The sequence below is a fragment of the Lepus europaeus genome, chromosome 1 (assembly GCF_033115175.1).
Source record: "Lepus europaeus isolate LE1 chromosome 1, mLepTim1.pri, whole genome shotgun sequence".
In the NCBI taxonomy this organism is placed as follows: Eukaryota; Metazoa; Chordata; class Mammalia; order Lagomorpha; family Leporidae; genus Lepus; species Lepus europaeus.
In genome coordinates, this window is record NC_084827.1 from 140620647 (window position 1) to 140635844 (window position 15198).

The following is a 15198-nucleotide window of genomic DNA, read 5'->3' on the forward strand; positions in this document are numbered from 1 at the left end:
ACTGCAATATTAAAACACAAATCAATGGGACCAGTGTTGTGATGTAGCAGGTAAAGCCATTGCCTATGATACTGGCAATCCATATGGGCACTGGTTTGAGTCCTGGCTGCTCCACTTCTGACTCAGCTCCCTGCTAATGGCCTGGGAAAAGCAGTGGAGGATCGTCCAAGTGTTTGAGCCCCTGCATCCATGCGGGAGACCTGGAGGAAGCTCCTGGCTCCTGGCTTCAATCTGGCCCAGCTCTGGCCATTGTGGCCATTTGGAGAGTGAACCAGAGGATGGAAGATCTATCTGTAACTCTTTCAAATAAAGAATAATAATAATAATAGCCCACAAATCAAGCCTTTCTGGTACCTCCTTCCCTAAAGGCAAAGATAACGCTGCTCTTAGGAGGATAAGAAGCCTAAGAAGTAAAGTAAAGGCAAATTCTACTGTTCAGCTTTCTGGTTTACATTGAACCCAACCTCTTTACCCCCTCTATTCATATGAATTCCCCTAAAGGATGCTGCTCAGGACAGCATGTAAGCACACCATTCCTTAAATGGGGACTTTATGAATTCCAACCAAAGGGTCTGTATAAGTAGAACTGGGAAATGCTGAACTAATTTTAGTATTTCTAAACATCCGCTGAAGGAGATTCTGAAAAGATGAGAGCCTGAACCTTGGACCTAGAGGAAGCCCACCAGCGGGAGGGTGAATTGCTCAGGTGAGGACTCCTCCTCCCCTGATTTTAGATGGACAGGGCTAGGAACAGAGAGATCCTCTGCTCCCTCCTTGGGTCCTCCCCCACACATGGAGAGGACGTGGTCTGTTGCAGATTTGCTACCTGCTGTATAACCATTTCTCTTACTGCTGCTCCTCTCCTGTGAGTTCTCTACGCCAGAGAGATCTCATAGCTGGGCCCCAGCGGGGATCAGGAAGCACTCATCCTTTAGCAGGTCAAGAAAAGTCACAATACTCCAACGTCAGGGAGGAAACAAAACCAGGCTGAAGAACTAGAAAATCTGGCTCTCATGGAAGCAGAACCAGTGAAAAAAGAAGACTACAATGAAAACATAATGGGAAGTCCTAAGTGGATATAATTAGAAATTTGAGCATACACATGCATGCAAACACACACCCATACACGCAAAACCCTTTCTGGAATTAATAATCACAGTTCCCAATTTAAAATTTTATTAGGAAAATGAAAAATGTAAGAATAAAATTATAGAAGTAAAATAAGAAATATATGGGAAAATATCCATATAATCTGAAAGGTAGGATATCTTTTAAAGTAAGATTGGAAACCTAGATATCACAAAAGGTGCTATGACAGATTTAACTATAAAAAACTCAAACTGCATGGAAAAAGGCATAAGCAAGGAACAAAAATGTAACACAGAAAACACACAGAAGATCAAATCACTAAGACAAGGTATTCCTACAAATTCAGCAGAAAGAAAATATTCGTAGGTACTTCTACAAAGTCAATAGGAAATAAAAACGAGCAAAGGATAGAAAAGCTAATTTCCAGAAGTGCAAATGGTTAATAAACATACAATTAGATAGGGAGACGCAAATTAAAACAATGAGATAATTTTTTTGTAGCCTTGAAATTGACAAAAATAAAAAGGTGATATCCTGGGATAGCAAAGATGTGGGAAAATGTTAACTTTTATACATGTTTGATGACGTAATAAATTATGAGCTCATTTTTGCAAAGATGGCATAATTTATTGAAATTTAAAAATATGCATGCCCTCTTACTCAATAAGTTCATGTTTGGAAACTTCTGGTGTCATAATATATCAACACACATACTGTCACATTGTTTGTTACAGGAAAACAATCTGAATGCCAATGAACAGGGATCTGCTTGAGTAAATAATAAATTCCGGTTGTTATATGAGGGAACTTCAAAACATTTATGGACACATGGAATTAAAAGATAAGTAAATTTATTTTGGTACAAAACATTTTTGAAATCTATGTAGACATTTTTCACAATACATATTTTCCATTTGCTTTTGAAGAATGTTCATGTAACCATGAAATTACACAGCTATGAAAAAGATCAATCTGTATTGATTTGTCAGGATATGTGCAATAGAATTTTAAGTAAGTGCAGCCAAAAAAGAAATATGATGAGATTTGTTATAGGATTCCACCTTAAAAATGGATGCACCTTCATTTGCATTCATATTTACAAACATTAATATTCTCAAAGGAAAAGCTATGACAGACACATACCAAACTACATCAGAAAGTGGACTTAGAATGGACACTCTACTTTAGACACTTTAGTATTTTTGAAATGATCAGATAATTTTGAAATTAGCATGATCAGAAGCTCTGATTAGTTGTGTCATCAATTTTTAAAAAATGGGAAAGTAAATATTTACTCAATGAAGCTATCATAGCAGCTACAAGGGGGAGGAAAACTATTAAAAAGCAAAAAATGAAAAACAAAAATTGGGTGCAGGAAGATTGGAAACCATGGTTTACTGCCTCACACTATGTTCTCTCCTTCACTGAAATCACAGGGGCCCTGGGTGGGAAGTCTAACGGAATCAGTCACATGACAAGCAACTCACCATTGTAGCAAGCCCAGTGCAGTGGTGTGTAGCCTTGGTTATCTTTGAAGCAACAGTCCTCCTCAGAAAGAGCCATCTGGAGCAGCTCACTCAGCCACGTGGCGTGGCCCCTAGCGGCTGCATAGTGCAAGGGCGTCCTTCCTCTGGAATCTTTACAGAGAATTGACACTTCGTCTTCCAGCAGCATCTGCACACACTCTTCGTGTCCTGTCATAATCTTATGCATTGCAATAAAAAAACACACACACACACACAACTAATTTTAGAAGGGCAGAAGCTCAGGAAACAATGCAGTTGGCGGAGGCAGGGCTGACAGTACAATGGACCTACGTCTGGGACACAGAGAAAGCAGACTCTGCACTACTACAGAGCTGGACAACCCCAGCAAAATGCCTAACAGAAAAGTTTAAGATGGCTAACATTCTGGAAACATCTCTTGACTCTGAATATAATCATGACAGGTACTATGATGTGGAGGAAAATATCAGCTTAAAAATAAAGAGGATGTGAGTGAAATCCTGTTTCTGTCCATGAAACTTAGCAAATCACCCCTCTGTGTCTTGATTTATTCACTGCAAATATGATAGTTGTAATGATCTCTCAGGTTGCTATATATAAAGGTTCCCAGGCTGGTGCACAGCTTCCAGGAAGTGCTCCAGAAATAAGAATATGAATTTTGACCATGACCATGGAGAGTTCCTCTTCTTTTCATTTATCAGGGTATTTGAGACCATCCCCAAGTAGCAATTTTATGATTTTCATTTGTTTTCCATTTAGATCATTGGTTGTACATTCAAAAAAAAAATAATTCAAGAGTAGGCATATGGCACAGTAATTGAGACACCACTTGAGACACCTGCATCCAATATCGGAGCACCTAGGTTTGGGTCTCAACTCTGTTCCCAATTTCAGCATCCTGTGCATGCAGACCTTAGGAGGTAGCAGGTGATGGTTCAAATAGTTGGGTTCTTGTCACAGACATGAGAGACCTGGATTGGGTTCGCAGTTTCCAGCTTCGGCCTGGCCCAGCCCCGGCCACTGTGGGCATTTGGGGACTGAGCCAGTGAATGGGAGGTCTCTTTCTCTGTCTCTCTAGTTCCCTTTCTGCCTCTCAAATAAACAAAAAGAGTTCAGATTGTACAAAGAATTGACTACAGGATATATACTTCAGCTTCATTTATAATAAAGAACAATTAGAAATAGCATAATTATTCAAAATCAGGTAATCATAGAAATAAATTAGGTTACCTGCACACAATAGAGCATTAAGAATGATGGCAGAGAATATTCAGTAACATGGAAAAAAGTCCTTGATCTAAACTAACAAAAAAAAGCATATTCCAAATAGTTTCTTCAGTAGTCTCTTTTGAAATTTAAAGTAAATCCATATACAGAAAAAAGGAAAAGACTGGGATATATATGCATTCTCTCCAGGAGGTATGATTACCAGTGATTGTGATTTTCTTCTCTGTGATTAGTGGTTTTTTTGTGTGTGTGCAAATTTTCAATGATGTTCATGTATTTTGTAATCAGAAAGCAAAACCAATTCCATCAACCATAGGTGTTCACAGATCCATTATCAGAATCTAACAAGAAATCTTAAAAGCAAGACCTAAGTGGACCTTTCATTATTTTACCTTTGCAAAAGATTTGGTAATGTCTTTTTGACCGAGATTAATTGGTTATACTCCGTTTTATAGGGGAAAAGAGGAAGTAAATTCATGGGAAAATTGCTTGACTAAAGCTGAGAAAGATATACATACCCCTCTGTGTAAAGCTGTGCATCCCATGATGTCAACAGCGTCTACGTTGGCTTCCTTTTCAAGTAACAAAGAAACAGCATCGATATGTCCATATGCTACTGCGAGCATCAGTGGGGTTCTAGGGAGAGAGATACACTGCTTTTATAAACATGCACATTTTCAGCCGGAGGACAGCTTTTAATTCTTGGACACTGCTTAATATTTTCTGAGTGTTCCCAGTTTGCCATAAGCTAAGTGGAACACACTATCTGCTCTATGCCATGTAGAGTGGTGTCAGTGGAATGAATCCTAGGGGTGGGGATCTACAGGGGAAGGTTCCTTCTCCAAATATTCCTGTGAACCCCACCATTTTCAGGGCTACGCAGCACTTACTAAATATTAACTGGGCAGAGAAGCTGTTTACGTAGAAAACCCTCTTGCTTCTATCAGAGCAGCTCTACTTTCAGAGCATTCTATGTTGGATTGCTGCTCAAGACTTCATTGTGACAAAGCTTCACTTTCCTAAAGAAAAGTCGAGTGGGGAAGAACAGAGTGCTAAGATCCAGGAAGTGAGATCCTGGGTCTGCTGACAGCACTGACTCACGCACCTGGGGCTCACCACAAGTGCTTTTTGCCTCTGCATTTCCTATTTGTAAGAGAATACGCCAACAGATAGAAAATACTTTGAAAAATCAAACTTGCGGAAGAGTAAATGTACAAAGGTTATTTAGTGATGATCTCATGAGGTTTGTCCTACTGACATTATTAATTTAAACCTGGTAATGTAGCAGCTTCAGAAGAGGGTGTGAGTGGGTAGGAAGAGGGAACCAAGGAAGGGGATATTTTCAAAAATGCAGGAAACATGGCCACAGTCTTTTAAAGGCAGTAATTCTCATTAAGATATGCACACATCCACTCTTGGATGCACACTATAGCACAAAGCTAGAAATTCACCCAAATGTAAAAAACTTCAAAAAAGTTCATGGAAAATGCATATTCTGAAAAAACTATGCATGGATTTTTTTTTTTTTTTTTGACAGGCAGAGTGGACAGTGAGAGACAGAGAGAAAGGTCTTCCTTTGCCGTTGGTTCACCCTCCAATGGCCGCCACGGCCGGCACATCGCACTGATCTGAAGCCAGGAGCCAGGTGCTTCTCCTGGTTTCCCATGCAGGTGCAAGACCCAAGGACTTGGGCCATCCTCCTCTGCACTCCCAGGCCACAGCAGAGAGCTGGCCTGGAAGAGGGGCAACCAAGACAGAATCCGGCGCCCCAACCGGGACTAGAACCCGGGGTCCCGGCGCCACAGGCGGAGGATTAGCCTATTGAGCCGCGGCACCAGCCATGCATGGATTTTAAAATTCTCTTCAGCAAAATAATTTTATCTTTGAATCCCATTTTCCATGAACTTTTTGAAGTTTGTATATACAACAACCCAGAATTCAGCAGTCAGCTTCCTGGCTATTTAACAACTACCTACCTCTTGTGATTGAAATGTCAACCCAAGGCCAAGCGTGAGAACACTTACTGTCCTTTGGCATCTTTCACATCAACTGCTTCTGGGTTGTCTGCAATTTCTAGTAATAGCCGCAAACACAGGGTATGGCCGTTAATTACTGAAAAAGAAAATAACAGACATTCTTTTAACAGACCAGCACTACAAATATCCCTTGAAAATAAATTTATTTGGACTTCAAATCAGTGGTTTTCAATGGCTGCCAACAAATTCTCCTGGGTTTCCAGTTCATAACTGCTTCCTGACTAAATCTGTACCAGTGTCGATTTCTCTCCCCTCTTCATTCTATCAGGGCCTTTTGCTTTTCAAGTTGTATTTTATTTGTTCATTTGAGAGACATGCACAGATAGAGGAGAGAGAGGGAGAAGGATTGGGAGAAAGAGGGAGAGAAGGGTGAGCAGTCCCACCCACTAGTTCACTCTCTAAATGCCTGCAAGGGGTGCGGAGTGTGACGCTGGGAGCTGGGATCCAGGTCCAGGTCTCACAGATGGGTGGCAGGAACTCAGTCCCCTCCTGTCTCCTGGATCTGCACTGATATGGGACAAGGGTATCCTAAACCACGGAGTTAACTGCTAGGCTAAATGCCTGTCTCACCAAGGAGCTGGCACTATGATACTCACCTTTATTTTCTGTGAGTTTTGTTCAAATTGAGGTCCTTTCTTGTCTCCTTGCATGGAACTGGTAATCTCTCCCCACTTCTCTTTTTTGTCCCTCTAAGACAGTCACCCAATTTTCTCTCATTACTCTGTGTCTGCCTTTTGCTAAAAAGAAGAATGGGGAAGAAAAGAGAGTGAAGGGAGAAGGGGAGAAAGGCAGACTGGAAATCAGGCTGGAGGAGCGAGGAGATGAAAAGAGGAGAGCAGAGAGGGGAGGAGAGGAGAGGAGAGAGAAGAAAGGAGGGGAGAAGAGAACAGGTCCTGCGTCTTCTTCTGGGTTGCCTTGCACTGGGAGGGGGAGCTTCCTGCAACGTCCTGATTGACTACTGGTAGCCTGAAGCCAATCCTCTAGCTGATCCGTCCAGTCACTGCTGGGTGATGCTCGCCTGGCACTCTCGGGAGACTCATGACTGGGACCCTGCACAGGAGGACATCCTGATGCTCTCCGACCTAGTCCTTCCCTTCTCTGCCTTCCAGGTCTCAAGCACGATGTGGCGCCACTCCTGCTGCCTCTTCTTCCTTCCCCTGTCTGACTTGACTTGGATACCTTCAAGTTCCTTACTTGGGGGCTGCTGTAGGCTCCTTGCCCAGTGGGCCAAGTGAGTCCAGAAGTGGGCAGGAACTTGGGCCAAAATGTGTTAACCTTGATGGGCTGGGATGGGAACACAGGGACACACCCTGTATGCACCTGGCCAGTTGCTTTTGTTAGGAACTGGTGGTGCCACATGGGCTGGGAAGTGAACCTCTTGTGATGACAGTACCTGGGGGAAGGCTCTGTTCTCAGCGTGTTAAATGAACCCCTTACAAAGCCTTACAAAAAACATGGATTCCCAGTCAGGGAGTAAGATGGGAACAAATATGTTTAAAATTCTAAACATGACCTTCTCTCCCCTCTGAATAATAACAACACCATAAAGTACATTGAATTTGCCTCGTTATGGATGTGGAGAGAGAAGGGAATAGACAAAGCTATGTTCAGTTGTTAAAGGCTCTGCTAAGAACCGTGTTTTACAGTTCTTTTTATTGCCCGCCAGTCATCAGAGGCTGCTAATTTAACCAGGACACAGTTTTCAGGGACAATGCATATTAGAATTAGCTCACATTCATCCACATCACTCAAAGGAACAATAAGAAAAATGCCCACATTTTGCAGACCATTGCATTCAGCTCATTCTTTGCAGCAATACATTTATGTATCTCAGGAGGAAATTGTGGGGATTGGAGTGCAGGTAATATACTGTTGTTTTGTTTTTGCTTGTAAAATTATACTAAATCTGTTACCACTGGCAAAATATGCAAGGAGTTTAATGCATGCCTGAAAGGAAATGATGTGCAAAGGACTGGCAGCTAAATACTACAGGTGATGGATTCGGAAAGATGGGGGAACTGTGTATTTCACCGGTTCCTCTTTGCGTTCAATCTGATATTTTTAAATATTCAGAATCATTCCAAGGGTATTTAATTTTTACTAAACATAAGGAGAAGAAAAAAATCACCTAACTCAAATCACTCACCAAGCATGCTGAATAGCAAAGTAATTTCTGCAATTAGGCTTGTCTTTGGTACAGATGTCTACTCTTAGCTAACGGTCTTCAGATAGATTTAAGTTCCCCTGACAGTAAAAGCACAGCCAAACTCGGGTTCTCATTGGCTGCCCATATCCTACATTTTTCTCAATTGGTGTTTAGTAAAAAGATGCCATTTTCCTTCGCTGTACCCTGCCAGGTCCAGCTTTGTCTCAGTCTCTCCCTGACTGTGAGTGACAGCTGTTTTTCAAAGACCACATCTGTCACTGCACACATGTATGCCAAAACCTCTGGCACCTGTCCTAGCTCTTGTTCCTCCTGGTACTCTGAGGATTTGAAACAACAACAAAAAGATCTGGCGTCTCGAGTGAGTTGAAAAGACTCTGGATACGCAGATCCTCCCTGCACTGTTAGAGTCTGCACAGCAGACATCTTGTCAACAGTCGGAAGGCAGTCTCAGTAGCAGGGGGAAATCCAAATGGAGAGAGTCGTCTTGACCACTGGGGGGCTCCATTGGACCACACCTATGTCACAGTGGCAAATGAGTGACAAGGACTGTCCTCACTGATTACCTATTTAGAAGGGTGGTTTTCCACAATAGAAACAAGCTCTTTGTAATGATCAGGTATTACTCAAGAACTAAAGTACTATCCTTGTTTTAATCAAAGGCAGCTAACATAAAAAAGGAGAACAAAATTTGAACTTCATAATACTATGAGAATGTCTAGGAACAAGACTAAATGTAATGGGAAATGGGAATTTATAATGTAACCATAGCAACCATCACTGGCCCGATGATTAATTTCCAGGTAATTATACAGGGTTTTCAATCTCTGTGTTGTTTTTCTGTAGCAGCTTGGAAATTCAAGATGGAAATATTTCTGCCAGGTCCATCATGCTGAGAAAATTTCCCCAAGCAACAAGAATCATAAAGTCTTTGACAAACAATCTTCACTCCTTTGCTTCAATATACCTATTATTTCACTGTGTAACAATTACTTTTCCTTATAGGAATGGCATCTACTACCTCATCAAGGGCTGATATCACTGGATTTCCTGAACTACTTCCTACTCATGTGTGTGTACTTCTCTAGAAGTGTCTCCACACAGTTTTTCACATGCATTGGATAACATCCCTAGAAAAGAGAAATTCCTTACTTTTAGAAGTAAACCTGTATTAGGCTGGCGCCACGGCTCAGTAGGCTAATCCTCTGCCTTGCGGCGCCAGCACACCGGGTTCTAGTCCTGGTCGGGGCACCGATCCTGTCCCGGTTACCCCTCTTCCAGGCCAGCTCTCTGCTGTGGCCAGGGAGTGCAGTGGAGGATGGCCCAAGTGCTTGGGCCCTGCACCCCATGGGAGACCAGGAGAAGCCCCTGGCTCCTGCCTTCAGAACAGCGCGGTGCGCCGGCCACAGCGCGCCTACCACGGCGGCCATTGGAGGGTGAACCAACGGCAAAAAGGAAGACCTTTCTCTCTGTCTCCCTCTACTGTCCACTCTGCCTGTCAAAAAAAAAATTAAAAAAAAAAAAAAAGAAGTAAACATGTATTTTCTTTACAAGGAAAAAAGTCTCTATGTGTATTTCCGATGCATCAAGAATCAGTGCAAAAGCTAAGAAGCATCACTGAGGCTAGCAGAATGCTGTACTCATTAGAGTATTGTCTGATGACTCCTTATGTGAAAGAGCCTTGAAATATGAATTGTTATGCATCAAAACGCTGTTTGATTTTGATGAATTGACTCTATGTAAATTATTCTGAAAATTGTGCCACACCTTGTGCTTTTTCAGAAAGTTTTGTGGTAGACTTTGGCCAAAGGTTCTGAACGCTCTTTTGAGTTAAGAAAGAGGGCCAGGGGCTACTTGGTCAGAGACCACAGCAATCACCTTCAAAGGGATAGCAGATGAAAAGCACTTGGAGGCATGTAGGTAAATCTCATGTAGGAAAAATAAATACCTGTATTTTAAAAATCAGAATGAAAGAAGATGCTACCATCCTTTTATTCAAACTTCTGAGTGTGCCACAAAACTAGGGTAACCAGATTCTTGGCAAGATGACCTACCTGAGGCATGAAGTGGGGTTCTTTTGGTTACATTGTCTTTCACAAAGATGGATGCACCCTGATTGACAAGTGCTTCCACACATTCTGTGTGTCCCTTAAAGGCGGCCAGATCCAGAGCGGTGCGGCCTTTCTCATCCCTGATGTCCAGGTCCACCAGTGACTGCAGAAGAACTTCCAGGGCTTGGTGGTGCCCGTTGTATGCCTGCATAGAAGAGACCAATGGCCCACATGCTCCCGCACCTCAGGGCCCACAACAATCCTCATAAGGAGCTGAGCCTCTGAGGTCACACACCAAGGCCACCCCCACAGGCACACCAGAGAGACAGTTGGGATAATGATTGAAACTGGCAAACTGGACAGCCGGACAGAAAGACAGTGATGCACAAACTTCACAGTTACCCGTCGATTCCTCCTTGCTCTTGCTCTTGTCAACAAACGTGCTCCAAAAGCACTAAGTGCATTAATACATGCTTATACCTATTGATCTGGAAATCTAATAAACAATAGCAGCTGAATGAATATATCTGTCACTTCAGCCCTAAACATACTAAATTAATCATTATCTTTTTCAGGAGTCCTTTCTGTTAGCAACCCTGGGAAAATAAGCTATAAAAACATTGTGGACTTTGGGATTTAACAGAGGCACATAGATTCATTCAGAGTCTAACACTTTACTAATTCCCTTCCATGTGACCTTAGGCCAGTTCCTTAATTTCAGTTAGAACTTGTTTCCTCATCTGTAACATGAGAGCAATAGATGCTGTCTCCTCAAGTTGCTGTAAGGACAAAGAGATTAAATGGAATAGACTTTGCATAATATCTGTATGTTGTTGATGCTTCTTCTCTCCTTTATTTCCTCCATTGATTATAATAAAAAACATAGACCCAATTATGGGAATACCCTACCACTAGCACCAAGTTCAGACCTATTATGAGGTCCACTACTATGTCAAGATTAACAGGCTTCATACCTTTAGACAACAAAATTAAAAACCTGAACATTTTTATTTAGTCTAAAAGGTTAAAAAAAAAAGTATCTACACACAAAAAAAGGCAAAGGACACAAAACAGAAGAGAGTGAGGTTATTTGGTGGAGAAGGAGGATCAGTGCGGGAGGAAAGTAAAGAGAGAAAAGGAGAGAAACAGCCTGTCCCCAGTGTCTTCAGGATGTCAGTTTCCTCCTATGCCACCTGGGCTTTTTATTTTTCCACGGCAGCTCTTAAACAAAGCATAATTTATTAGGAAAAAAAAAGCTTAGCACAGAAAAAGGACCAATTCCCTTCCTATACAAGGAGCTCTTAGAAACAATTTTTAAAATAGTAAAGTGTATGAAAAGAAAACTCACAGAAATAGAAGTATAAAAGGCCAATCAATAAATGAAAACGTGTACATTTTTAAAGTGTTTTTTTTTCAACTACCAGATTGGCAATGATTAAAAAGCTTATCATGTCCAGTATTAGTGAAGACTATGAAAAAAGTGATTTTAGATTTGGTGTGACATTTGTAGAAGGTGATTTAACAAAATCTAGCAAAATTTGTAAAAAAAGAAACTGAAGTTTCAGGTAGTACATACAACATGACCTTGTTTATATAAAAAGCAAATACATCCATGCATGCATATTTATGCCTATACATACTTCTATAGACATAGAACATATTTAGAAGGCTACAAAAGAAACCTTTAATGGTGGTTATCTCTGGAACTAGAGGGTAGATAATAACATGGACTTATTTCACCTCTTTTAAAAAAAGATTTGAATGCTTTCTTTTGAATAGATGTTAACAATAACAAAAACTACGTTTAAAGAGTCCATAGAAATTAAGAGTCATGATAAATGTTTCTTAAGTTTCCATTATGTTATTTTTGTTTATGAGTATGGCTGTGATGCTACACATTAAGCACGTCAATTACACGGTTACACTCTACATAACATTTGGTCAACAACGGACAGTATGTTGGGTGGAATAGACCATACAGACTAGATGTGTGGCAGACTACACAATCTATGTATGCATATGTGCACTCTATGATGTCTGCAAGATGATGAAACCACATAGGGGCTGGTGCCGTAGCGTAGCAGGTAAAGCCGCCACCTGCAGTGCCAGCATCCTATAGGGGTGTGGGTTCAAGTCCCAGCTGCTCCACTTCCGATCCAGCTCTCTACTATGGCCTGGGAAAGCAGTGGAACATGGCCCAAGTCCTTGGGCCCCTGCACCCACAAGGCAGACTTGTAAGAAGCTCCTGGCTTCAGATAGGCACAGCTCCGGCTGTCGCAGCCATTTGCAGAATGAACCAGTGGATGGAAGACCTCTCTCTCTCTCTGCCTCTCTGTAACTCTGCCTTTCAAATAAATAAATAAATCTTAAAAAGAAGGAAAGAATGGAGGGAGGGAGGGAGGGAGGGAGCGAGGGAGGGAGGGAGGGAGGGAGGGAGGAAGGAAGGAACCACCTAGTGGTGTGTTCTCAGCATGTATCCCCTCTGGTCAGTATACGACTGCATATGACAAGTAGTCTAATAATTCATATGGTGAAGAATCCCAAATTTACATTCCAGTCCTAACTTTCCCCTTTAATTCTAGACTTTATATATAATTGTCTATTGCTATTTCTACTTGAATGTCTAATAGGCATCTCTAATTCTTAATCCCCCTGCCAAATACGCTCCATCTGTAACTTCCCCATCTCAGTAAATGGCAACTTTATTCTTCTAGCTGTTCAGGCCCCAGACTTTGGAGTCATCTTTGTCTTCCCTCTTCTTAACCCCTGTGCTGTAGCCCTGAGCAAGGACTCTGGGACAACAGGGTAGGTCAGCGCACCCTGGTATCTCCTGGAGCAGGGCTGTGTCCATTCAGAGGAATGGACACCACTGCTAACTCACAAAGAGGGGTCATTCATTCTCAGGTATCTGGCAGGAAAACAATGACCCCATTCTTGTTCTAATTCATACAAAGGTGTTGTTACTAACAGCAACCCTCAATGCCAGTTCCAAGGCATCCTCATCTCTATTCTTTCCTTAACATAAATCGAGTCTATCCACTTCTCATCATCCATATCCCCCACCTTGTTCCGCCAGGAACAAGGAAGCACAGGCTTCCTTTCTCATCCTGGTCCCTGTAACCTCTTACTGATACAGCCGCCAGATGAAATCTTTTAAGACCCATATAGGATCATGTCACGCCTTGCTTAAAACGAGCCTATGGCTTCTTCCCTGTTGACACCAAAATCCAAAATTTCCCATGGTGACCTATCAGACCCTCAGGATCTGGCCTTTTACCACAATCACCCTCAGCACACCCCTCACTCACTCTGTTCCTGCCTCCCTAGCTACTCTACAGTTGAATGCACACATCCCCTCCTCTAGGCCCTAACATCTGCGCTCCATTTCCTCTGCCTAGAAAGCCCTCTGGGCAGGAAGTCAACACAGCTTTCCTGCTACTTTTGCTCAGATCTCGTTTTAACACAGTGGCTTCACAGAGCAGCCCATGTGACACAGCCTCCACCCTCTATCACATATATCCCAGTCACTTTCCACCCCTTACCTCCAGATCACCTTTGCCACCTAGTACCTGTTATGTCTGAAGGGATGTTAAGTGGGCTATTCATTGCTGATGCTAGAATCATGCCTGGCTGGAAAGCCATGACACGGTGGCAAAAAACAATCTAAATGGAAGACCCTGGTGAACAAGACCCCAGCAGAAGGAACAGGCCAAAGAGAGAGGCGCCTTTCTCTGAAGGGAGGAAGGAACCTCCACTGTGACACGGCCTTGACTAAACAAGTTCAGAGTCGGTGAACTCAAGGGGCTTCCATAGCCAAGACAGCTCATAGCAAGAGTCTCGGGTGATTGCTGACGTCATAAATAAGAGTGCCAATTGTTAAATCAACAACGGGAGTCACTGGGTACATGCTCCCCACGTAGGATCTCTGTCCTTAATGTGTTTTACTATGAAACTTAAAAACACTACTAGTGGAATAATACCCTATACCTTGTGCGGTTGTGTGAATGCAGCCTGTTGAAATCCTTGCTTAGTATATACTAAGTTGATCTTCAGTATATAAAGGTAATTGAAAATGAAACTCGATAAAGGGTGGGATGGGAGAGGGAGAGGGGAGGGCCACAGGAGGGAGGGAGGTTGGGGGGGAAGCCACAACAATACAAAAGTTGCACTTTGTAAATTCACATTTATGAAATTAAAAAAAAAAAATCATGCCTGGCACAAAGTAGACACTCAACAATGTCTGATATACAAAATAATGAATACAGTTGCTATTTCATTAGTATTAGTGGTAGAAATGAATTTTTTTAAAAGATTTATTTATTTTACTTCAAAATCAGAGTTACACAGAGAGAGGAAAGGCAGGGAGAGAGAGAGGCCTTCCATCCACTGGTTCACTCCCCAGATGACCACAATGGCCAGAGCAGAGGCAATCTGAAGCCAGGAGCCAGGAGCTTCTTCCGGGTCTCCCACGTGGGTGCAGGGGCCCAAGCACTTGGGCCATCTTCTACTGCTTTCCCAGGCAATAGCAGAGAGCTGGATGGGAAGTGGAGCAACCGGGACTTGAACCGGCACCCATATGGGATGCTGGCGCTTCAGGCCAGGGTGTTAACCTGCTGTGCCATAGCGTCAGCCCCAGAAATGAATTTTTTGACATAACATGTATTGAGGGCTTTTTATGTGCTGGAAAGTATTCTGAACACTTTATAATCTATTTTGATCTTTGGAAACATTCTTTTTATAGACAAAAAAACAAAACAAAACAAAACAAAGCAAGCAACATTAATTAACCTGCTCAATTAGCTTTGTCATGTTGCTAATACATGATAAAGTCAGAATCTGAACCCAGTATCTATGACCACTAAAACTTATAGTTTTAGGTGCCGTCTTACAATTTCTTTCTAATAATTCTACTTAACTGATTTTCAAACTAAATATTTTTCTCATTTTGTGTGATAAATAACAAATATTAAATCAGAAACCTAATCCCATCTTCTAGAAGGCTCAACCCAGAGCTAACGTGACTTGAACAGAAACGAAGCAAGAATATACCTGTGGGACCAACTTCTAGACTACTGCTCTTTCACTTCACACACTGCCTCTCCTGAGACATTAAAATAAATTCCTGC

At 42.1% G+C, this 15198-nt stretch overlaps 1 protein-coding gene across 8 annotated transcripts in view; it reads right to left on the reverse strand.

Moving 5' to 3' along the window:
- ANKRD44 (ankyrin repeat domain 44) overlaps positions 1-15198 on the reverse strand; it is a 360603-nt gene that overhangs the window by 18055 nt on the left and 327350 nt on the right. For all 8 annotated transcript variants that reach the window (XR_009865792.1, XM_062189505.1, XM_062189491.1 and 5 more), the window contains exons 18-21: positions 10076-10277; positions 5846-5933; positions 4340-4457; positions 2577-2793 (exon numbers count right to left, since the gene is read on the reverse strand). Coding sequence is in view for 7 of the 8 variants with exons in the window: in XM_062189505.1 (XP_062045489.1) it covers positions 2577-2793; positions 4340-4457; positions 5846-5933; positions 10076-10277 (625 nt within the window). In the remaining variant the exon portion in view is untranslated. The remainder of the gene's footprint in view (positions 1-2576; positions 2794-4339; positions 4458-5845; positions 5934-10075; positions 10278-15198) is intronic.